Raw genomic sequence first — 25,404 nt, 5'->3', positions numbered from 1 at the left:
ATCCACAATCCACAATCCAAAGAGCTTCTCGTGCTTGATTGATTGAAGAACGGATTGAATGATGATCCTCTTTTGTTTGGCGATCCACAATCCAAAGAGCTTTTCGTGCTGATAACGTGTTGTAAAAGTATGTGAAAATTAGGGTTTGTGGAAGAGAGGAGGCAGAGAGAATATGATCAGTCTATCTTATTCATGTTATAAATATCCTTATATAGAAGTAGGGTTTACTAGGTTTTGTATATTTACTAGTATGCCCCTACAACTAATTACAGGGATAGCCACATAAAACAATATATTTACAACATATATATCAAATTACTTAGTACAGCTGCAAAGACTTGAACACTGCAGTGATAATATATACCAGCTACACACAAAAGACTCATATTGCTTAATATTTTTATGGCCAGGACTCATGTGGCTTAATATTAACCATACACCAAAAGTCAAAGTAATATTAAAATACTAAACTCTAACAAAAGCTTAACAACTAAAATAAGGTCAGTTAAGTAAAAGTGCATTAACTTTAGAACAATATTTGAGTCACCCTGTGGGGTACCTCAAGGTCACCCTACTCCTTCAAATTTTGATTTTGACAATACCGGCGCATAATCGGAACTGTTTACTTTTTAGATAACCTATTATAGATCTTCTTTACAAAAAATTAACTCAATCAAAAATCGTTTAGTTATATAACTGTTGTCGATTAAATAAAAAAAATCAACAGTTTGGTAAAAAAATCATTGTTTAATTGAAAACCATTTATTTTTTCTATTTAATTAACAACAGTTATATAATCAAATGATTTTCGATTGATTTGATTTTTTGCAGAGATGATCTTTAATATGTTATCTAAAAAGTGAACGGTTCTGATCATACATCGACATTGCTAAAATTAAAATTTGAGGGGATGGGGTGACCTTGGGGTACCCCCAAGGGGTGACCCAAGTATTGTTCTTAACTTTAACAAAGTGTTGGAATTATATGCCTCAGTTCGGTCGTTTGTACCAAATGAGTTATATGTAATGGAGGATGCCAGTCTAAAAGTTCTTTCAATTTTAAGTAATTACAGTGAAGCCACAAGGAAAATACATTGAACTGGTTGTATTGAAGATGCAAAAGCTTGGAAATGGATTGCTGATGGAGCAAATAGGATCATATGCCTTCTTATTCTTTGGTCATTGGTCAAAAGCTTGCCTTATAGGTGAGAAAATCCAAAGGAAATACCTGACTTTATGGGAAATTCTGACTTTCCATATACAAGACAAACTGTTGTCATGAAATTCGTTGACAAAGAGGGGTGTAGTGTATATAGATTTATAAAGACTTTTGTAGATTTTTTTTAAGAGATAGACTTTTACAGAATTTACAAATTTTCACTGAGTTCTACAGAATCTATAGAAATCCTTAAAAATCTGTAGGGAAGAGGTTGGATTTATAATGACTTTGAAATACACATCAAAGTCTTTCAAAATCTATTAAAATCCATCATTAAATGAATTCCATAAAAGTCAATGACTTTTTAAATACACATAGATTTTTACAGACTTTTTAAAAGTCTTTAAAAGTCTTAATTGAATATCACATGACTTTTATAGATTTCTTAAAATTCTTAATTAAATACATATATAGATTTTTATGGACATTTTTAAAGTCTTTAAAAGTCTTAATTGAATACCACATAATTTTTAAACTCCACAAAAGTCTTTTAAAATCTATATACAATACACCCCACTAAGTAAGCACTTTTCATACAAGCAGATTTCCAACCCACCCTTTGTTAATTTAGCAAGGACAACCTTCTTCATACCCAACACACCAAATGGGGTTTGTTAATCTCCCTAAAATTCCCCCCAGGAAATTCATGTTCACCTTATTAATTTATATATGTTTGTAACAGACTTTTAAGGGATGCCACCTGGCATTGATCCACAAAGACTCTAGCCCAATGAGAAAGGTTGGACAGTCGTAGGCCCAATTCAATGGCCCATCATGTGCAAGCCCAGGATGGCCTAAGTGAACGAAAGCACCCCGGCGAACAACCCTTTCAGCTATATCATGCATTCAGGGTTAATGGAGCATAAGGCCAGTAATGCAATGTCAGGTGGACTCATAAAGCAATCAAAAATTGGGTTGTAGCTGTCAAGGGGATAAGTACCAGAATCCTAGGTTTGTTCAAAGCCATACACGTGTCAACTATCCAAGGGATGACTACCTATGGTTTTGGGAGACAACACACAAAACCCAGATCTATTTCTAAAAATTCTCTATCAAATGACTTGATCATTCATTTTTTTTTGCTCGTTACGCTTGCGTTAATTTTAATGTGTTGCTCTCATTTCTTTTATTGCAACCTTTTGTTCTTCCATATTTAATAGCTTTATTTACTACTCTCTTCTTGTATTTATTTCTGGAATTTAAAGTATTCTCATTTGGAAATTGAGAATTAATCAAGGAAGTATTTATTTTCTCAATCATTGAGTATTTACTATCAGCCAATTTTCCTTTCTTTGCTTGAATCTTATAATTTATATCCATGACTTGTGATTCCAATGGGCACTTTTGTCGGATCTGGATCCTAAGATAGTTAATTTCTGAAATTTTTTGTTTATTTATTTACTTACCTTATTTAATCACTCGCTGAGAGCAACATGAACACATCTTGAAACAAATAAGTTTAGCACTTTAGAACCTTTAGCACTCAAGTCCTAGAATGCCCAGGCATAAAATAATTAGCACAATCGTTTGATCCAATTCACTGTTACTTTATTTTCTATTTCATTTTTAAACTGTTCCAAATACATTATTACTTGGTGGCACGCCCTTTAGCCTCAAACTAACTAAGTGATATAGATACAATCTTAGCCCAATCCTTGAGTGAAACATTTTTGTCCATAACAATATCATACATTTTGGTTCAATATATAGGAAATGGGAAATCTGTCAATGGAAATATCTGAAACATTTGGTGGCTCTAGTCCCGGGCAATAAGGCATGGGATTGGATCATATTGATGAATACCTGGTTCCCCATGAACCGATGGGTAATTCTTTGGGCTTATTGAAAGGGTTAGCCCCTTTTAATTCATGTTAAGCTTTTTGACCCCCTTGGTCCAAAACTTACTTTTATATCTCTTTTGTATTTTCAGTGACTAAAATATTCTTCTATATATATACTTTATAGACCGGGAACTCCACCAGTAGAACAGAACGTCCACCTTCTTTAATTCTCTCTCTTCCTAATCTCATCTCTCTCTCTCTCTCTCTCTCTCTCTCTCTCCCTCCTTGATCGAAGGCTGCTGCTAGGAACCCATGGCTTAAAGCAATTGAAGATCTATTTCGATATAGATAGATCATTGATCTTTGACATAGTAGAAAAAGAAGAAAAGATCTTCGCTACTTTCGATGTGATTGAATATATCGATCTATTTTGATATGCAATGTTCTATACCTTTGCCATCAAGATTTATTAATTTTAACCTTTTTATTATGACTTATGAGAAAATAATTGGATCTATTAAATTGATGGGATATGATTTAATCAATCCATTCATAATAATCATGTTGATATGCAATATTCTATACCTTTGTCATCAAGATATATTAATTTTAACCTTTTTATTATGACTTATGAGATAATCGCTTGGGCAATTCGTTTGAGCAAGATTGATATTTGAAAGATCTGCAATAGATCATTGATTTGATTAATGAGTGAGCCATCACAGCTAGCGAATATACAATCCAGTGTGTCCAAATAGATCAATCCTCTCCCTTCATTTGTGTCGACCAAAAATTCCACCGAAAAAACTTTACGTGTCGACCAGAAAGTTCACCAAAAAATCGTGTCCACAGAAAATTCCACCGCATTGTGTCGACCATCAATCGCATCTTCTTCTTCTCCATTGAATCCAAATTTGGTTTTGGGCGAGCAGTGGGCGGTGAGCGGTGAGCGGTGGGTTGATTAAAAACACATTCATCAATTTTTTTCCCCTTATTTTACGATGGGTTGATTAAAAACTCATTCATCAATTTGTGGGTACGTTGATTAAAAGCAATATGGGGATCGATTAACAATAAACTAGCTAGGATCAATTGCTTGCTTTATCATATTTATTTGTAGTAATTACATTAATAGATCTCTTTGCATCTGTTAAAATTAATATATCTTGATAGCAGATCTTTTTGAAAATTAATTTGTGTTAAAATCCAGATCTTTTTCTTCTTCTTCATCATTCTCCAGATTTTCTTCTTCCCAGATTTTTTAGTTCAATTAAGATCTATTTTGTTGCAGCCTTTTTGTTTAAAATTAACAAACAAAATGATGAAAGAGAAGAAACACTAAGAGAGGTTTGCAGAAAATCTTCAATTCTCCTGATTTTTTTATGAGCAAATTATCCGTAAGTTCCTCAATTATACACTGATTTTCAACTTAGTATCCCAACTTTGAAAACTTGACAAAAAGTACCTTAACTTTCATTTTGTGTCAAAATAGTACCTCCGTTAGTTTTTCTGTCAAATAAACCGTTATCTGCTGACGTGGCAAAAGTATTTTTGTCTTTTTTCCCACATTTAAAAGATAATAATATTTTTAAAAGAGCAAATTACAATTTAGTACCTTAACTATACACTGACTTTTAACTTAGTACCCCAACTTTGAAAACCTGACAAAAAAGTACCTCAACTTTCATTTTGTGTCAAAATAGTATCTCCGTTAGTTTTTTTGTCAAATGAACCGTTATCTGCTGACATGGCAGAGGTATTTTTGTTTTTTTCCATACATTTAAAAGATAATATTATTTTAAAAAACTTTTTGATAAACAAATTTCTTAAAAAAATTAAAATAAAAAAATTTCTTAAAATAAAAACCTTTCCCCCTCCCCCTTCCCCAACCTTGCCCCATACAGCATCACCCCTCAGCCCCAGCCTCGTCCCCCTCCCTTCCCCTCCCCTACCCCAGCCAGCCCCCACACCAGCCCCTCTCCCTGCCCGACCCACCCTCTCCCCCTACCCCAGTCCCGTCGCACCCAACCCTATCGCACCCCCTTCCCCCAGCCAGCCCCTCTCCTTGCCCGACCCACCCTCTCCCTCCTACCCCAGCCCTCCCCCACCCATCCTCTCCCCTTCCCGCCCCCACCCATCCCCTCCCCTCCCCTCCCCTCCCCTCCCCTACCCATCCTCCCACCACTCCCTGCCTAACCCACCCTCTGCCCCCCACCCCAGCCCTCACCCATCCTCCCACCTCTCCCTGCCCAACCCACTCTCTCACCCCACCCCAGCCCCCACCCATCCTCCCACCTCTCCCTGCTCGACCCACCCTCAGTCCCGTCGCACCCCTCCCCCCAACCCCCAGCCCCTCCCCGACCCACCCCAACCCCAACCCAGCCCCCTCATTCCCCCTTACCCAACCCCGACCCTCCTTACCCATCCCCCAAAATTTTTTTAATTTTAAAAGTTTTAACTTTTTAAGATTTTTTTTTATTCAAAAGTTTTTAAAAATATTATTATCTTTTAAATGTGAGGAAAAAGACGAAAATACCACTGTCACGTCAACAGATAACGGTTCATTTGACAGAAAAACTAATGGAGGTACTATTTTGACACAAAATAAAAGTTAAGATATTTTTTGTCAAGTTTTCAAAGTTGGGGTACTAAGTTGAAAATTAGTGTATAATTGAAGTATTTACGGGTAATTTGCTCTTTTTTTATTTTCTTGCAGCCTTCGATCAAGGAGAGAAGGAGAGAGAGAGAGAGAGAGAGAGAGAGAGAGAGAGAAATTATAGTACAAAAATTTGAGTTTTTATATAAGGGGCGTTATGGACATTTAACATTAAAAAAGCTATTAAAGTAAATTTTGGGCCTAAGGGGCTAAGGGGTCAAAAAGCTTAACAGTGATTAAATTGGACTATTTAATTAAATTATCCTAACACTTTTAGCATTTCTTGATATTATGAGTTGTTATTTATTAATTTTTTTGTAGATTTTTTTGAAAATATATAAATATTGGGGTCACGCATTGTAAGTTTTTTTTTTTTTTTTATTAATGAAATATCTTTTACCGGTGATGACTAATTCATCAAATATTCTCTCTATTTCCCTCTTTTCCTAAGAGCTTTGACTACAATATTACACAAGAGTCCTCTCACTGTCAAATCTCAAGAGTTCTCCGTAGCCTTTCTTTTTTCACATTTTTCAAGGAATCAAACAATAAAACTAAATTAGAACCCCAGTGTTATAATGACTTTTCTTTTCCAAATGAAAGGACCCAGTTGCAGTATTCTACAAGTTAAGACAAATAAATTATCTTTTTCCATATTGAAAATTAAATCTGCACGCATTGTTCCTTCCTCACCACAAAATATTTTTTCTATATCCTTGTGTGGAACTGAGGAAGCTGCACTTGTGTTCCCTAGCCTCTCTCAACTTTCATCTTGTGTCAAAATAGTATCTCCGTTAGTTTTTCTGTCAAATAAACCGTTATCTGCTGACGTGGCAGAGGTATTTTCGTCTTTTTTCCCCACATTTAAAAGATAATAATATTTTTAAAAACTTTTTAATAAACAAATTTCTTAAAGAAATTAAGACTTTTAAAATTAAAAAACTTTTTAATAGTTTTATATAAGGGGTGTTATGGACATTTCACATTAAAAAGAGCTATTAAAGTAAATTTTGGGCCTAAGGGGCTAAGGGGTCAAAAAAGCTTAACAGTGATCAAATTGGACTATTTAATTAAATTATCCTAACACTTTTAACATTTCTTGATATTATGAGTTGTTATTTTTTTTTTTTTTTAGATTTTTTTGAGAATATATAAATATTGGGGGTCACGCATTGTAAGTTTTTTTGTTTTTATTAATGAAATATCTTTTAGTGGTGAATTGGTGATGACTAATTCATCAAATATTCTCTCTATTTCCCTCTTTTCCTATTTTGGTGTTCATCACATATGTACTTCCTGAGAGCTTTGACTACAATATTACACAAGAGTCCTCTCACTGTCAAATCTCAAGAGTTCTCCGTAGCCTTTCTTTTTTCACATTTTTCAAGGAATCAAACAATAAAACTAAATTAGAACCCCAGTGTTATAATGACTTTTCTTTTCCAAATGAAAGGACCCAGTTGCAGTATTCTACAAGTTAAGACAAATAGATTATCTTTTTCCATATTGAAAATTAAATCTGCACGCACGTTGTTCCTTCCTCACCACAAAATATTTATATCCTTGTGTGGAACTGAGGAAACTGCACTTGTGTTGAACACCCTCACCATGGTTGCAGCTGGAAGAGTTCCTGTTGTTGTAGGACGATTATGCATGGTCGTCCTTGTAGTTGTTGTCTTATGCTGTGGAACTTGCAATGCTAAGGATCATCATCATTGTGAAGCTTCTTCCTGTGGCAACATCCGTAACATAAGTTACCCTTTCCGACTAAAACAGGATCCAGTCAACTGCGGTGACCCGAAGTATGAACTGTCTTGTGAGAACGACCGCACAGTACTACACTTGTATTCTGGAATTTTCTATGTACAGTCAATCAATTATGATAACTGCACAATCCGAGTTGCGGATGCCAATCTTCAAAAGGGTAACTGCTCTTCACTCCCTCGTTATTCGCTCTCAAACTTTAACTTCAGTTTTCTGCGGGATGATCCATATCGCATTTATGAATTGTCAAAGCCTGTAATTTTCATAAGCTGTACTGAAACGCCAGTGAATTCGCCTTTCTATGTGGATACTGCTCCTTGCATCAATGATTCTATGAGTAGTTCAAGTTCTGTTTCATCCCATTCCAGTGGCCATTCTTTCGTTAAGGTTGGCCATTTAAATGTCTCGGAATTGAGGGATTCGTGCCGTATAGAGCTTATGGTTTTGATCACAAATCGCCCCGGTACAAAGAATATGAACCTTTATTCCTACATAGACATCCATAATGAGCTGCTCTATGGATTTGAACTTGCATGGTTACATGGTATAAAATGCTACTCTCTCTCCCTCTTTGCATTTATTTGATCGAATTCAGACATGTCAAGATGAGTTGATATTAATTATTATGTCTTTCATCATGCAGAACATTCTCTTCCTGTTTTCTGGTATCTAACAAGTGAGGACTCTCTTATCTTATAATTTTCATTTTATTTAGTTACTCGTACGGCTCTCGATTGTGTGAGGATCGTTTTCATTTGTTTTTTCAGTGATCCAATATTCCTGCCCAAAATATCTAAATCAACTTTTTTTTAACTCTCTGTATTTTGTTTTTTTTTTTTTTTTTTCGTTTCTTGCAGTTTCCCTTCAGATAGTTTTCTTAACAGGTGAGTTTCAGGTTATATAGTTTGCATGATGTGATAAAATAATTTGGCTCTTTCCACGAGATGAAAATCACATACATGGTCTAATATAAAAAACACAGTTTCAAATAGCCGCATCAAAAAAATAGTAAAATACAGTTGTCATAATTTTTTATTTTTTTTATTTCCTTTACAGTAATGGCGTGGGTTGCAATAAAACCTGTAATCGGGATTCCATGTGTGATTGTGCTTCTAATCTATAAATTGAAGAGGCGACACTTATCAATGTATGGCCTTATTGAAGAATTTTTACAAAGTCACAACAACCTCATGCCAATAAGGTACTCGTACTCACATATCAAGAAAATGACAAAAGGATTCAAGGAAAAATTGGGTGAAGGAGGTTATGGCTCTGTATATAGAGGAAAGCTTCGAAGCGGCCGCTTTGTAGCAATTAAGATGTTGGATAAGTCTAAAGCTAATGGGCAAGATTTTATCAATGAAGTTGCCACGATTGGAAGGATACATCATGTGAACGTGGTGCAACTAATTGGCTATTGTGCTGAGGGATCAAAGCGTGCTCTTGTATACGAGTTTATGTCAAATGGATCTCTTGATAAATACCTATTTTCTAAAGAAGGACCCACCTCCTTGAGTTGCAAGAAATCATTTGAAATTTCCCTAGGAGTGGCATGTGGTATTGACTATCTACATAAAGGATGTGACATGCAAATTTTGCATTTTGATATCAAGCCTCACAACATTCTTCTTGATGAGAATTTTGTTCCAAAAATTTCTGACTTTGGACTAGCAAGATTATGCCCATTAGATGATAGCAGTTTGACTTTGACTGCAGCAAGAGGAACCATGGGATACATAGCTCCAGAATTGTTTTACAAAAATATTGGAGGTGTGTCATTCAGAGCCGACATCTATAGTTTTGGAATGTTGTTAATGGAAATTGCAGGCAAAAGAAAGAATTTGAACGCAGTTGCAGCCCATTCAAGCCAAATTTACTTTCCTTCGTGGGTTTATGACCAATTCAGTGAAGGAAATGAAATAGAAATCGAAGATGCCACAGAGGATGAAAATAAAATGACAAAGAAGATGCTTATAGTTGCGTTATGGTGCATACAAATGAAGCCTAGTGACCGTCCTATTTCTATGCACAAAGTGGTAAAGATGCTTGAAGGAGAAATTGAATGCCTTCATATGCCTCCAAAGCCTTTCCTATATCCACAAGAGAATGCAGTGGCAGTTGATGAAGACAATTCAAAAACAACATAGTCATCAACATCAAATGATGATGTTGAAGAGTCGATTATTTTAATTGAAAAAGCAGGTGAAGAGATATGTACCACTAGTTAGTCTGTTATGTACAAGGGAAAGCTAACATTGCCACTCTGTGCGAGGAATTGTTCTTTCCTATTTGGTAGGACAAATATTAAAATTTGTAATATTTAAGAGTAACTTTATTCTATGATTTCTATAATACGTTTGAGAAGTGTTTATATAGTGCTATTATGCAATATGCATTAGTTACAAGACAATCCACACGTTGGGATTGAAACAATAATATGAACGTGGATTTGCTCACCCAAAAAAGAAATGTGGATATGCATGCAGTACGATACTTTTGCCTTATGTTATGCAATGTCTTTTGCCATATTTAACTTCAGAATGTCATGTGGCACCAGATGTGCATAGATAATGGAGAAATTGATTTTTTTTAATGATTTTAGGATAAAGTGTTTATTGGAGAATTAAATTTGGGAACTAAAGTCTCAAAAAATTTAATCTAAGGACAAACTGTCAATCATGGTATGGTTTAGAGGAGATATTTGTAATTAATCCTAAATATAATTGGTATCTTAGTATCCTAAATATATGTGTCGTTTCAAAAGGAAATATGTGAGCAAACTTGGATGAATTTGGAGAAATTCTAAACTCTCCTTGTCAAGCAATACAATATCCATCACTTGTCTCAATATAGGTCCTTAAGGTATGCACTTCTGTGTCATTATTCGTACTAAGCCCACAAGGAGTCTGCCGAAATTTCCTTTGATGCAAAGAAACTCAATCAGCCATGGAAGAATCAAGAATGTCATGCACACAGAACAATTCCCACTCAATCAGACATCATTGCAGTCATTCCATCCCCATCGAATTTCATTGAATTTACGGAAATCATTAATAACCCATAAAGAGGTCAGAATATAAATTAGAAAGCCCCACAGAACTATTACCTTCCACAAGGGAACTACTTGTACTAAAGTCTACAAAATAATAAATTAAAAAGGAAAACCGGCAATCCACCACTATCCCAGGGTGCCATATTCTTCATACACTGATCAAAGAGTCAAGTGCAGAGACTAACCTCTCTGCCATTGTCAGGAAAAGCTACCTCTGGACTGGATGTTAGCAAATGCAAGGATAGTAACATTTGATCGGAAAAGAAATTCCAAGTCCTCATTGGGACAAGTGCATAGGCCATTTCATCTCCAATGAATAGGTCACTACTCCAGCTTTTGTACACTTTTATTTAAGTTTCCTTCAACAGCTTCCCATTGATCTTGATCTCAGTAGCTTATTTTGGGACAATAAGCCTCCACCAACTGGAATTTAGCCCTCTTCATCGTAGTCCTCCTCATCCTCATCTAGCCTTGTGCTCAGATGTGCGAGTTGAAGAGGGTCAATGGCCATTTTGTCCACATCAGAAAGAGACCATCCAGGGTATTCTTCATGTTTAGTCTCAGAAGTAGGTCCAGCTGATGAGGCTTGAGCTGCTGTTGATGAGGCTTGGGCAGCTGTTGATGAGGCTTGGGCTGCTGTTGCTGAGGCTTTTGTGTCCTCATTCTCATTTACATCGGCATTCAGGTCAAAATTTCGAACTGCTGCATCAGATTCATCAGAGGCATTGATACTTTCCTTCAATAACTCTTTTGACTCGGAAACATCATCCACCACCGCTCCAGGGCTTATATTATTTGGTTTGGTGCTGTGCTGAAGAGATGTGCAGGGTTCAGATTCAGTCTCATGGCGCAAAGTCTCTCTTTCAGTTGTTCGAACACCACGTCCACGGCCTCGTCCTCGGCCCCGGCCTCTTCCTCTGCCACTGCTGCTGCCATGGTTCAACTCAAGCTGCAGGGAAGAAGTAAAAAGAAGTTTCACCATCAGTCAAACTCTTTGCATTCCATATATATAATAATAAGTTATCAGCTCATTCAATCCAAGTAACAAGAAAGCAACACCAAAATCCGCATAACAAACTTTCTTTTTTTGATAGGCTGATAACAAACTTGTTTCAGATAGTCAGAAGATATATTCAAGTCCAGCCTCAACTCAAACATCCTAACGAAGCCAGAAAAATCGTCACAGAAAGTGTTCCGGCCATGAAATAGCACAAATAGTGAACCAGAGAAATCAGAGAGATCTCTATAACTCAAGTGATTTAACGAGCACAGAAGTTGGTTGTATGTTATGGAGACATATAAAACTTGGCATATTGTTATATGAAAAAAATTAAGAACATAAAAGGAATGACTTTTGTTGGGAGCTACTACAGTTACCATCTTGCTCCTCTTCAACTCTTCATCACTGTCAATGCATTCATCACCCGGTGGTTTCCTGACAGAACAAATACATCTCTGCCATTGTCAGGAAAAGCTACCTCTGGAATGGATGTTAGAAAATGCTAGGATAGTAACATTTGATCGGAAAAGAAATTCCAAATCCCATTGGGACAAGTGCATAGGCCATTTCATCTCCAATGAATAGGTCACTACTCCAGCTTTTGTACACTTTTATTTAAGTTTCCTTCAACAGCTTCCCATTGATCTTGATCTCAGTAGCTTATTTTGGGACAATAAGCCTCCAACTGGAATTTAGCCCACATACATTGTGTAATTTTGCACAAGATAGTTAATGTTCCAGAAGTTCACATACATTGTGTATGACAACTAACCAATAGGAATTTATAAATATAGAGCAAGCCCATATCCTTTTAATTTTTAGTTTTTTCTTTCCTTTAGGACTAAAAGCAAGACCAAAATTAAAGCTGGTATATGATTTTAAACATCCCTTGGTCAATGTACTTACAATGGAATCAGGCATACTACTTTTGCATAAATATTAAAAAATTAGACCAATTAGATTTGACTTTTGATAACTGATAATTGGGGCCACATGATATTTGGCAATTGCATCTGGTACAAACCTTTTTTTTTTTTTTGGCAAAAAAATGCAACTACATAAACACAACACATTTGAGTGTGCTAAAAGGGTAAGTAGATAATCTTAGTTTTCAGTGAGGTTCTTCAGGAGATATAAAATAGAGATAATTATGCTCGGGTTTTTTTAAAAAACAGTTTTTAGATGGAGACTGGTAGTATTTTAAAATTTATAAAAAAATCTTTTTAATTCATAATAAAGTTCCTTTAATTTATAAGAAATTTTTTTTAATTCATAATAAAGTCATTTTAATTTATAAGAAAATCCTTTTAATTCATAATAAAGTTCTCCCTTGATTTGAAGGGTATTTTCCCTGTAGAGGTTGCATATTATGTTTTAACTCCGGGACTGAAGTTAAAACCTAACAAGAAGCCGTCAAAGAAGAAAAATAAAAGGAATTGATTAAAAACCCTAAATCACTACCGATTTTAGTCTAAGAAAGACTCATAAAATGGACTGAACTCTAAGTCTCCTTAAGAAATATAGGTATTCAACCTACATAAAAAGCTTCTGGCAAGGTTAAGCTAGGTGATTCTGGCTTGTGTTTCTCTATGTATTGAGAATTTTTGTGCTTTTGGCAAAACGTGAAAGTTTTGTGACCCATGCTCTGTTGGTTGTGTTTTAGGCAATTTGGTTGGAAAGGAATTTTAGGATCTTCGAAAGAAGAGGTGACAAGGTAAATTTCTTGGGGATAGAGTGCACTTTTTTATATTTTATTTCTTGACTTATTTATTTTTCTCACTTTCATTTCATTTCATCCGAAACCTCCCTCATTTCTCTCACTTTCATTTCATTTCATCTCTTCCATTTCTCTCACTTCCGTAACTCTCTTTTCTCTTCCACAAACTCCAACCATCCTTATATTAATCACAAACTCTCTTACTTTTTCATCCACAAAGCGAACTCATCTCTCCATTTTAATTAATCATCTCTCTTTTGTCAAGGAAGTTTCGGCTGAAACTTTGGGTTGTACACTTTGATTAATCTATTTTTTGATTAATCACTTCTTTGGGTAAAGGAGAATTCGGAAATAGATGGGTATTTGATTAATCATTTCTCTCTTTTAAAGAGAATTCGACTAAAGCTTGAATTAATTTATTCACTTTGATTAATCCTTATCTTTCCTTACCTTAAGAGAATTCGGTAGAGGATGTTGGTTAGGACTTGGATTGATTATTCAATCCTTGGTAAGAAACTACATCTTATTTTAGCTATATTAGTTTCTAATTAAGGTTTTAATATTATTTGGGTTTAGTTTATGATTTCTGATAAGTTCTAATTTTAATTAGTTCTTAATTTATTCCTTAGTAGAGGTTAACTAAGGATTACTCCAATTTCCCAATAAGTGGACCCGGTGAAGTAAGAGGAGCTGTATATTGGACATTTTGTTGTGGGAATCAAATTGAGCGAAGGATTTCAGGTAGGGGGAAACTCACACCCTGCTAGTAGCCCTATTTTACTGCATGTATTATGCTAGTATATACTGAATGCATGAGACATTTGCATAATTTTGTGATTGTCATCTGTGGCGTAGTTTTTATTTGATATTGTGATAACTGAATTGTTAGGATGACTTGAGAGTAAGAGGTCACTATAGTGTTGACCTTGGATTTCGAACCCTTAAATCTCCGGAGGGGTTATGCAGTTAGGCTAGTAGTAGTCAATTTATTTTGGCGTCTAGTCTAAGGTTGTAGTAACCAGGAATGTATACTCTTGTTACCAAATCAGTTTTTACTGATAATCCAGGTAGGGTGGTAGTTGACCAATTATGAGTTCGGTCATCAGGTAAAGTATTAGGAATGTTCCCAAATGTTTTGAATCATTGTTTGAGCAAGTAAATGATTTCAAACTGATATTGGTTCTTTGGTTATGCAATGTGCTATTTTAATATGTTTTACTGGCTATTTAGTAGTAAATATGTTCGTACTATTTTAAAAGCTAGCCAGGGTCACATGAGGGGAAGCTATTATCGTATGTAATGCTTACCCCCCTATTGTGCTCTTTGAGTGCAGAGAACGTACTGGTTGAAGACTAGGACTGAGGGTGCGGCCTTGCTACTTGTCAACTCTTCGTTTTGTCGGATTTTGATCCTTTCTTTCTGGGCAGGTCGGTTATGATCATTGTGGATCACTTTTTGTATGTAAATTAGCGTGTTATTATCTTTTGGTTTGTTTTGTAAATTATCAAACAACTATCTTCAAGTTGGTTACTTCTGCAAATTATCGAACATCTATGTTTGATTGTTCCTCAAGGTTACTTTTGAACTTATCTGTAACCTTGGCGAGTTAGTTTAAATGTAAATACTTTATTTACATTTTGTATTTCCACTAGCAATTTAACTCTGATTCAACCTATTTTATTTATAATTAATATGCCTTACCTACTTTGAGAATGTTTGGGAGTATAATACTCGAGGTTTGAGTATTGTAGTTTCCAGTATTCTCAAGGTAGATGCTGCTGTGATAAACGCGAGTTTTGGAGCATCACAGGCCAACTACCAACCTACCTGGTTTATCAGTAAAAACTAAACTGGTAGAAGGAGTATTCATTCCTGGTTATAACAACTTTAGATCGGAAGCCAAAACTGACATCTACCAGCCTAACTGTAAAACCACCTCCGAAGGTTTAGGGGATCGAAATCCAAGGTCATCAATAATGTGACCCCTTACTCTTACGTCATCTAACAAATCATTTATCACAATAACGGATAAAAGTCATGCAATAGATGGTAACCAAAATAATTAATGCAACTTTTACATGCATCAATATTTACTTAGCATAATACATGCAATAAAAGGGTCTCTAGCAGGGTGTGAGCTTCTCCCTACCTGGAGTCCAAAGCTCGGCTTGATTCTCACAAGTATAAATCTAACTTAACTAATTATTCATGCATTAAAACCTTAAAGAGAAAGTAGAGATTAAATACTTAGTTATAGATCTCGTTAGCTTAATCTCCACAAATAGAATTGTTAAAACAAAAATTAAAGCCTAATAAGTAATTAACCTTAAATTAAAATAACTTAACCAAGCTCAAGAGTCTTACCTAAAGACCTTACCTAAGCGAGCAGAAAACTTGACAGAGTTTCCCCACAAATTGCCAGAATCATTAAATGGTGATGTTCCTAGGTGCAAATAAAATCCTTTAGGCACTCAAGAAAACAACCAAATAAATATTTTAAACTTAATTAAGAGACTCTCAACAAGTGACTTGTCTCAACAAAGCTTTGGAAAGCTTAAGGTGTGAAGAGAAAAAAGGATAAAGGGTCTCTATTTATAGGCACAAGGGATTGGGAAGTTTCTCTAAACCTTCAATGTGAGACAAAATACACTAAAAAGCACTAACAAAAGGGTTAAATCCAAACCGGGTCATGCGGTACCCATGGGTTGACGCACGAGTCAGAATGTGAGAAGAAACGGAGTGGGGCGGATGGGTTAGGTCGCGCATGGGTCCAGTCGCGTCCAGAACCTTAGTGGGATCCTCGCATCAAAACAACGCCGTTTTAGGGCGTCAGCGCTGCGTAGGTACACCATCAGCGTCTCTCACGAATAGCATCTCGCCACGTCAGCGTGTTGGTCCGTGTCAGTGCCTCGTCAACAATTCGAATTTTTCTAAATTCTCCCAACTTCAAAAATTCACAAAAAATACAACCAATCTTCAAAAATTCCTACGGATTCGTAAGACTGAGTACTAATTATCTATGACATGAAAACATTATTTTTATCTCTAGAATTTTTATGAAAAATCCAACTTCTCCAAATAATATTCCAAAAAATCAAATAATGGCCTAAAATAATTATCGAACTTCAAAAATTCGTAACTCCTTCATCCGAACTCCAATTTCAATGAACCACACATCGTTAAACTCAGAAAAATGATCTCTACACTACTAAGGTCTAACCTTAGTCATTTGGTCTTTAGAAAAATTTGTCAATTCTAAGAATAATAAAACTTAACAAACTGAAAAATAAAATACGCAAAACTTTCGGGGTCTTACAGTTGAGGAGAGAGAAAATAGATTTTTTTTTGGCGGCTAGGGTTGTGTTCACGCTAGCTAGGCTCAATTGAATTGTATGAAACTGACTTCTGTATATTCCATGCATAATGAATGAATATAATTTTGGAGTGATAATGATTATCTAAGAATGAGCCCCCACGATCAAAATTCTAGCTCCAAATTTTAGGTACCAAATTTCAATGTGTTTTCATTTTAACTACTAAAAATTTTATGTGATTTCACTCTAGATACTACATTTTAGTTTAGCTACCAACTTTAAAAAACGTGCTTCCACCAAGAACTCGGCATTGTTCGATCACCGATTGCTCGAGAGAACTTTTTTTTTTTAACACACTCAATTGTGACTGTACAACAGTCTCAACTTTTTTATTGATTTATTCATTTTTTAGTGTATGCTAGACATAAACATTAATGTTTAATCTCTAGGTTGTAGGACTTCATCGCCCAAGCCTAAATCAATAGCATTAATCCCTTATAAACATTGCATTTTTATGAATTTCATACAGTTAAAAACATTGAATTTTTATGAATTTCATACTGTTTGACAGTCACAGCTATATAGCAAACCAAAAAAAAAAAAACCAACGAAAAACCACCGAGATCTCGACACTTTGGCTGATCGATTGGTGTCAAAAATTTCACATTTTGTACAAGTTTGTGACCTAATCCAAATGTCTTGCACTAAATTACCACCTGAACTAAAAAAATTAGTGTCTTACTGTTTGGCTGAAAGCTATTGGTATTTAGTATTAAATCCAAATTTTCTATAATTCACAAATTAACACCTCTAGAGGATTTTCGTGTTTTCACATACACCCCTTGAAATTTCAAAAATTACAGCAAGACCCCCTGAAGTTTTAAATCGTTTTCACATAAACCTTAAGGGGTGTTAGTGTAAATGAACCCTAAGGTCAAATTTGTGATTTGGAGATACCTTTTTGACAGAATTTTAACAGATCAAAGGGGTTATGTGAAAACGATTAAAAACCTCAAGGGGTCTCGCTGTAATTTTAGAAACCTCATGAGGTGTATGTAAAAACACGGAAATCCTCAAGGGGTTTAGGTCATGGGTTTTGAACGGACCCGAGAGCTAAATCATAAGTAATTGTGCTGCATACGTAGTAGCCCATTACAAATCTAGTACAATTCTAAATTTGCATAGTAGTGTATGTTTATTAATGTATCATATCTTTTTCCATTTTAGTTAATGGTGACTAAAATAAAACTACAAAAAGGTTGATCGTGTAATTTGTAAATATGAAAATATTTAGTGATTTATTTATATAACTAGCCCTTATTTTGATCTTATTCCTTGGGAATCATCTTGAATTTTGTTTTCTCTTGATCTAGATATATGCTAGTCTTATCTAAATACGATATATGGTCTTAATTTCCACAAACACTTTTTCTTCACTTTTTCAAGTAACCGATAAAATTAAATTGGGCCCAACTTTAATGACTCTTTTTTCCAAATGAAATGGTCCCGGCCAATTGCAGTATTCTACAAGTTAAGAGAAATAAATTCTCTTTTCCGCATTGATAATTAAATGAAGTTGACAATGTTGCTTAATTCCTGACCACAAAATTTCTCCATATCCTTGGGTGGAACAAAATTTCTCTGTTCTCTTTTGTGGAACGCCCTCTCTCTCACTCTCTCTCTCTCTCTCTCTCTCTCTTTCTCTCTCTCACCATGTTTGCAGGGAGAGTACCCTTTCCGGCACCAATATGCATAGTCCTTGTAGTTGTTGGCTTATACAGTGTAGCTTGCAATGCAAAGGATCACCATCAGCACTGTGAAGCTTCTTCCTGTGGCAGCATCCGTAACATAAGTTACCCTTTCCGACTAAAACAGGATCCAGTCAACTGCGGTCACCCAATAGCCAACTTGTTTTCTGGAAAATTCTTGTCAATCAATTATAATAACTACACAATCCGAGTTGTGGATCCTAATGTCGTCCATAAGGGTAACTGCTCTTCAATCCCCCGTTATTCGTTGGCAAGCTATAACTTCAGTTATAGCATTTATCAATTCAGGAAACTTCATAATGGGACGATCGAGTTCTATAATTCAGGAAACTGACAAAGCCTATAATTTTCATGACCTGCACCAAAACCCCAGTGAATTCTCCTCATCTTTATGTGGATACTAGTCCTTGCATTATTGATGCTATGAGCAGTTCCGGTAGGCATTCGTTTGTTAAGATTGGTCATTTAAATGCCTCAGATTTGAGGGACTTGTGCCGTATAGAGGTTATGGTTATGATCACATCGCGCCCCGCTACAAAGGACAAGAACGTGTCGTACATAGACATCTACAATGAGCTGGTCTACGGGTTTGAACTTTCATTTTTGACCAGCTACGAGAGAGATCCTATTAGGTGGAATAATTCTTATTGCTACGTCCCAGTTGAAATCAACAAACCTTATTGTGGTACGTACTTCTTTACATGGGAAGACTCAATCTCCCTCTTTATTAGGATGCATTAGTCTCCTCTCTCTCTCTCTCTCTCTCTCTCTCTCTCTCTCTCTCTCTCTCTCTCTCTCTCTCCACTATTCGTTTCAGATTAAACGTGTCAAGATGTATGAGTTGATATTAGTGTTGTCTTGGATGATGCAGTGACCAGGATTGGGAACTTCCCCCTTCTGACTATCATATTAGATTGTGAGGAGTCTCTCAATCTTATCGTTTTCACTTTTTTCAGTTATGCTTAATTTCCAAAACAACTTAATCAACTCTCAGTCTTCACTCTGTTAATTTTTTTTTTTTTTTACTTGCAGGGATTTCACTTATCTTTGGCTACCCTGGTGAGTTTTTTTTTCCTTTTAATGTACGTGAGCGAATAATATGGCTCTTTCCAATATATAAAAACCATACAGGGGCCAAACAATTCAGATCTCTTGTGGTAAACAATTAATCTTTATAGTTTCAAGTAGGAACAGCCTAAATTAGAGTCATGATTTCCTATTTGATCCATTGCAGTAATGGCGTGGATTGCAGCAAAACCTATTCTGGGAATTCCATGTGTCATTGTACTTTTGATCTATAAATTGAAAAGGCGACACTTGTCAATGTATGGCCCTATAGAAGAATTCTTACAAAGTCACAACAATCTCATGCCAATAAGGTACTCTTACTCAAATGTCAAGACGATGACAAAAGGATTTAAGGATAAATTAGGAGAAGGAGGTTATGGCACTGTATATAGAGGAAAGCTTCGTAGCGGCCACCTTGTAGCAATTAAGATGTTGGGTAACTCCAAAGCTAATGGACAAGATTTTATCAATGAAGTTGCCACCATTGGGAGGATTCATCATGTAAATGTGGTGAAACTAATAGGCTACTGTGCTGAGGGATCAAAGCGTGCTCTTGTATACGAGTTTATGCCAAATGGGTCTCTTGATAAATACATATTTCCTAAAGAAGAGTCTATCGCCCTAAGTTGTGAAAAATCATTTGAAATTTCACTTGGAGTGGCTCATGGTATTGACTATCTACATAAAGGATGTGACATGCAAATTTTGCATTTTGATATTAAGCCTCACAACATTCTTCTTGATGAGAATTTTGTTCCAAAAATTTCTGACTTTGGACTAGCAAGATTATGCCCATTAGATGATAGCAGTTTGACTTTGACTGCAGCAAGAGGAACCATGGGATACATAGCTCCAGAATTGTTTTACAAAAATATTGGAGGTGTGTCATTCAGAGCCGACATCTATAGTTTTGGAATGTTGTTGATGGAAATTGCAGGCAAAAGAAAGAATTTGAATGCAGTTGCAGCCCATTCGAGCCAAATTTACTTTCCTTCATGGGTTTATGACCAATTCAGTGAAGGAAATGAAATAGAAATGGAAGATGCCTCAGAGGATGAAAAGAAAATGACAAAGAAGATGCTTATAGTTGCGTTATGGTGCATACAAATGAAGCCTAGTGACCGTCCTATTTCGATGCACAAAGTGGTAAACATGCTTGAAGGAGAAATTGAATGCCTTCATATGCCTCCAAAGCCTTTCCTATATCCACAAGAGAATGCAGTGGCAGTTGATGAAGACAATTCAAAAACAACATGGTCATCAACACCATCAAGTGATGATGTTGAAGAGTCGATTAGTTTAATTGAAAATGCAGATGAAGAGATATGTACCACCAGTTAGTCTGTTATGTACAAGGGAATAGGCTAACATTGCCACTCTGTGCGAGGAATTGTTCTTTCCTATATGGTAGGACAAATATCAGTCATGTAATATTTGAGAGACGTAACTTTATTCTATGATTTCTATAGTACGTTTGAGAAGTATTTATATAGTGCTATTGTGCAATATGTATTAGATACAAGACATCCGCACATTCGGATTCAACAATAATATTGAGGGCTTTTGGAGATTATCTTGGTGGAAATTCATCAAGAACTATTTTCAACTAGAAAGACAACTATATTTTTTTATTATGATTATTCTGACCATAAATTTTAAAAAACTATTTTTGACAAATTTTGTCAAGTGAAGATACTTAGTTATTAATCATTTAAATTATTATTCATTTAAATTAAAAAGATAAAGAAAGATTGCTGTTCATGGACTTCTTTCCTTATCTAAACATGAAACTTTTCAGGATTTGAACTTGTAACCATTCTTTCACTAGTTACCTGGAATGGTCTACTTTGGCTGGCTCCAAAAATGCACTTGAAATTGTTGTAAGACCAACATTAAAAGCTATCCAAATGTCCAAAATTATCTCCTCTGTTCATCCTGGTTATGTGTAGCAACTTGTCTCTCCATATGTTCATACCATTACTGGTTATTTTAATTACTATTGCCTTGCTGCTTCAGTTTCCTTCCATATATAGATTGTAAATTTGAAGCATTGCATGGAAAATACTTCTTGGAAAATGTATCATGATGCTTGGAGAAAATGAGAAAAATCTGGGTTAAATAGGATGCACTCTAAAAAAGGCTTCAGAAATCTTTCAAAACACTAAAATCTCCACAACAACAACAACAACAACAGAAACGATTACAAATGCCATTAAAGCCTCAACAACAACAATTTCTGAAATTTGAAATGTAGTTTTGTATGCGGAGAATCTTGGGGACTCCCGAGCAGTCGTCAACCAGAGAGTGTTTCACAATCTGGTGGTGGCAGAACGCTTGTCCACTGATCACAATGTGGGAGTTGAGGAGGTCAGGAAGGAGATTGAAGCACTTCAACCTGATGATCTGCATTTTTGGAGGATAAATGGCATAATTCAGGTACATTTGTGTGTTGCTACCTAAATTATGAGTATATATATATATATATATATATATGGTGAATTGCAATTTGGTAATCCTAAAAGTAAGTATTGTGTATGTAAGATATGCATTTAGATGGTTTTGATATGTATATATTGTCATGTATATGTATGTAGGCATTCCTTAAAGAGGGTTTATGAATATTACATTTTACTTTAGATTGGCAAAAATTATGAGGCAGGGGATCCAATCTACCGTTTAAAACCATGCATTCTGTTTCATGTCTTTATTCAAAGAAACTTATTCAACTTGCTCCTTGTATTCTTAGTTTTTTGAATAGAGCTGTATAATCCAGGAATCGATCTTATGCTCGGCCTCCTGATCCAGCATCTCATGCAGGTTCATAGAAGTGTTTGTTTTCCATGCATTAGATGTACATGTAGACTCCCAAAATCATATAGGGAATTTACTTTTGATTTACCTCTGTGTAAATTTTTTGAGATTGTGAACATGTGGTTTCTTTCTTCTGGTGTAAAGTGTTCTGCATTTAACTTTAACTCACCTGCACTCAAACACTCAAGAATAGAAACAATAGATTGAAGAAGAGTTGCAGGGGAAGAGAAAAATTAGAGAGAGTTTTTTGGGGGCTGAACTGACGCAGCTCACACCACTTAATATTTCATATATATCAAATTACTTAGTACAGCTGCAAAGACTTGAACAACTGCAGTGATAATATATACCAGCCACACACAAAAGACTCATGTGGCTTAATATTTTTTTGGCCAGAACTCATGTGGCTTAATATTAACCATACACCAAAAGTCAAAGTAATATTAAAATACTAAACTCTAACAAAAGGCTTAACAACTAAAATAAGGTCAGTGAAGTAAAAGGGCATTAACTTTAACAAAGTGTTGGAATTATATGCCTCAGTTCGGTTGTTTGTACCTAATGAGTTATATGTAATGGAGGATGCCAGTCTAAAAGTTCTTTCAATTTTAAGTAATTACAGTGAAGCCACAAGGAAAATACATTGAACTGGTTGTAATGAAGATGCAAAGGCTTGGAAATGGATTGCTGATGGAGCAAATAGGATCATATGCCTTCTTATTCTTTGGTTATTGGTCAAAAGCTTGCCTTATAGGTGAGAAATTCCAAAGGAAATACCTGACTTTAAAAAGAAAATCCAAAGGAAATACCTTACTTTATGGGAAATTCTGACTTTCCATGGAAGTTGACAAAGGGGGGTGTAGTGTATATAGATTTATAAAGACTTTTGTAGACTTTTTTTAAGTAATAGACTTTTACAGAATTTACAAATTTTCACAGAGTTCTATTGAGTTCTACAGAGTCTATAGAAATCCTTAAAAATCCGCAGGGGAGAGGTCGGATTTATAATGACTTTGAAATACACATAAAAGTCTTTCAAAGTCTATTAAAATCCATCATTAAATGAATTCTATAAAAGTCAATGACTTTTTAAATACACATAGATTTTTACAGACTTTTTAAAAGTCTTTAAAATTTTTAATTGAATACTACATGACTTTTATAGACTCCTTAAAATTCTTAATGAAATACATATAGATTTTTACGGACTTTTTTAAAGTCTTTAAAAGTCTTAATTGAATACAACATGACTTTTAAACTCCACAAAAGTCTTTTAAAATCTATATACAATACACCCCACTAAGTAAGCACTCTTCATACAAGCAGATTTCCAACCCACCCTTTGTTAATTTAGCAAGGACAACCTTGTTGATACCCAACACACCAAATGGGGTTTGTTAATCTCCCTAAAATTCCCCCAAGGAAATTCATGTTCACCTTATCAATTTATATATGTTTGTAACAGACTTTTAAGGGATGCCACCTAGCATTGATCCACAAAGACTCAAGCCCAATGAGAAAGGTTGGACAGTCGTAGGCCCAATTCAATGGCCCATCATGTGCAAGCCCAGGATGGCCTAAGTGAACGAAAGCACCCCGGCGAACAACCCTTTCAGCTATACCATGTATTCAGGGTTAATGGAGCATAAGGCCAGTATTGCAATAACATGTGGACTCATAAAGTAGTCAAAAATTGGGTTGTAGCTGTCAAGGGGATAAGCACCAGAATCTTAGGTTTGTTCAAAGCCATACACGTGTCAACTATCCAAGGGAAGACTACCTAGGGTTTTGGGAGACAACACACAAAACCCAGATATATTTCTAAAAATTCTCTGTCAAATGACTTGATCATTCATTTTTTTTGCTCGTTATGCTTGCGTTAATTTTAATGTGTTGATCTCATTTCTTTTATTGCAACCTTTTGTTCTTCCATATTTAATAGCCTTATTTACTACTCTCTTCTTATATTTATTTCTGGAATTTAAAGTATTCTCCTTTGGAAATTGAGAATTAATCAAGGAAGTATTTATTTTCTCAATCATTGAGTATTTACTATCAGCCCCATTTTCCTTTCTTAATTTGCTTGAATCTTATAATTTATATCCATGACTTGTGATTCCAATGGGCACTTTTGTCGGATATGGATCCTAAGATAGTTAATTTCTGAAATTTTTTGTTTATTTATTTACTTACCTTATTTAACCACTCGCCGATAGCAACATGAACACATCTTGAAACAAATAAGTTTAGCACTTTCGAACCTTTAGCACTCAAGTCCTGGAATGTCCAGGCATAAAAGTAATTAGCACAATCGTTTGATCCAATTCACTGTCACTCTATTTTCTATTTCATTTTTAAACTGTTCCAAATACATTATTACTTGGTGGCACGTACGCCCTTTAGCCTAGACTAACTAAGTGATATAGATCCAATCTTAGTCCAATCCATGAGTGAAACATTTTTGTCCATAACAATATCATACATTTTGGTTCAATATATAGGAAATGGGAAATCTGTCAATGGAAACATCTGAAACATTTGGTGGCTCTAGTCCCGGCCAATAAGGCATGGGATTGGATCATATTGATGAATACCTGGTTTCCCCATGAACCGATTGGTAATTCTTTGGGCTTATTGAAAGGGTCTTGGATATGCTTTGAAGTGGGCTATAATAGATTTACTTGGCGTTTTGACAAATAAGATGGCTTGAGAGTTTATAGTAGCTGCTCTGCCTTGCCAACTAGCTAGTTAACACTTTGGGTAATTTAATTAAGGCTTAATTGTGTTTTTACCACTCAAAGTTTGGGGTGATTCCCACTTTACCACCCAGAACTTTATTTGTCTCACTTTACCACCCAAAGTTTACATTGATTCTCACTTTACCACCCAGAACTTTATCTGTCCCACTTTACTACCCAAAGTTTACATTGATTCCCACTTTACCACCCAAAATTTACATTGATTCCTACTTTACCCCCTGAATCTAGAGTGACAGAATAGACGGAAAAATGTTAACTGGGACACGAAAAATAGTTTTTTGTGGTAAAGTGGAAATCAATGTAAACTTTGGGTGGTAAAGTGGGACAAATAAAGTTCTGGGTGGTAAAGTGGGAATCAATGTAAACTTTGGGTGGTAAAAACACAATTAAGCCTTTAATTAAATTAATAGCCCCTTTTAATTCATGTTAAGCTTTTTGATCCCTTTAGTCCAAAACTTACTTTTATAGCTCTTTTGTATTTTCAGTGACTAAAAT

The 25,404-nt window shown here is 35.4% G+C and overlaps 3 protein-coding genes and 1 pseudogene across 3 annotated transcripts; 3 read left to right on the top strand and 1 right to left on the bottom strand.

The window, feature by feature from the left end:
* Nucleotides 1-7,263: 7,263 nt before the first annotated feature.
* On the top strand, nt 7,264-8,271 carry LOC147291613 (uncharacterized). Its single transcript, XM_086235987.1, has one exon. The coding sequence runs from the start codon at nt 7,264-7,266 to the stop codon at nt 8,002-8,004; it is 741 nt and encodes a 246-aa protein (XP_086092113.1). The 3' UTR covers nt 8,005-8,271.
* Nucleotides 8,265-9,820, top strand: LOC147291612 (rust resistance kinase Lr10 pseudogene; annotated as a pseudogene).
* A 771-nt stretch (nt 9,821-10,591) lies between these two features.
* Nucleotides 10,592-12,226, bottom strand: LOC147291611 (uncharacterized). Its single transcript, XM_086234732.1, has 3 exons — nt 12,177-12,226; nt 11,849-11,906; nt 10,592-11,420 (listed from the first exon to the last, which is right to left on the bottom strand). The coding sequence occupies exons 1-3, from the start codon at nt 12,224-12,226 to the stop codon at nt 10,902-10,904; spliced, it is 627 nt and encodes a 208-aa protein (XP_086090858.1). The 3' UTR covers nt 10,592-10,901.
* A 6,291-nt stretch (nt 12,227-18,517) lies between these two features.
* Nucleotides 18,518-20,909, top strand: LOC147291610 (rust resistance kinase Lr10-like). The gene is made up of 4 exons (XM_086234805.1): nt 18,518-18,956; nt 19,143-19,187; nt 19,304-19,330; nt 19,506-20,909. The coding sequence occupies exons 1-4, from the start codon at nt 18,623-18,625 to the stop codon at nt 20,678-20,680; spliced, it is 1,581 nt and encodes a 526-aa protein (XP_086090931.1). The 5' UTR covers nt 18,518-18,622; the 3' UTR covers nt 20,681-20,909.
* Nucleotides 20,910-25,404: the final 4,495 nt, after the last annotated feature.

The sequence above is a fragment of the Dryas octopetala genome, chromosome 3 (assembly GCF_963921425.1).
Source record: "Dryas octopetala chromosome 3, drDryOcto1.1, whole genome shotgun sequence".
NCBI lineage: Eukaryota > Viridiplantae > Streptophyta > Magnoliopsida > Rosales > Rosaceae > Dryas > Dryas octopetala.
Note: the sequence above shows the minus strand (reverse complement) of the source record. Positions and strands in the feature narration are given on the sequence as shown.

Bases quoted from the DNA above. Each gene is read 5' to 3' on its own strand.
- LOC147291611 (XM_086234732.1), bottom strand. From the start codon at position 12,226: ATGTATGTGAACTTCTGGAACATTAACTATCTTGTGCAAAATTACACA. The intron at 11,907-12,176 runs GTATGTGGGCTA...TTGTTCTGTCAG, and splicing joins CTTGTGCAAAATTACACAAT to GAAACCACCGGGTGATGAAT. The intron at 11,421-11,848 runs GTAACTGTAGTA...TCTTCCCTGCAG, and splicing joins AGTTGAAGAGGAGCAAGATG to CTTGAGTTGAACCATGGCAG.
- LOC147291613 (XM_086235987.1), top strand. From the start codon at position 7,264: ATGGTTGCAGCTGGAAGAGTTCCTGTTGTTGTAGGACGATTATGCATG.
- LOC147291610 (XM_086234805.1), top strand. From the start codon at position 18,623: ATGACCTGCACCAAAACCCCAGTGAATTCTCCTCATCTTTATGTGGAT. The intron at 18,957-19,142 runs GTACGTACTTCT...TGGATGATGCAG, and splicing joins AATCAACAAACCTTATTGTG to TGACCAGGATTGGGAACTTC. The intron at 19,188-19,303 runs GTGAGGAGTCTC...TTTTACTTGCAG, and splicing joins TCTGACTATCATATTAGATT to GGATTTCACTTATCTTTGGC.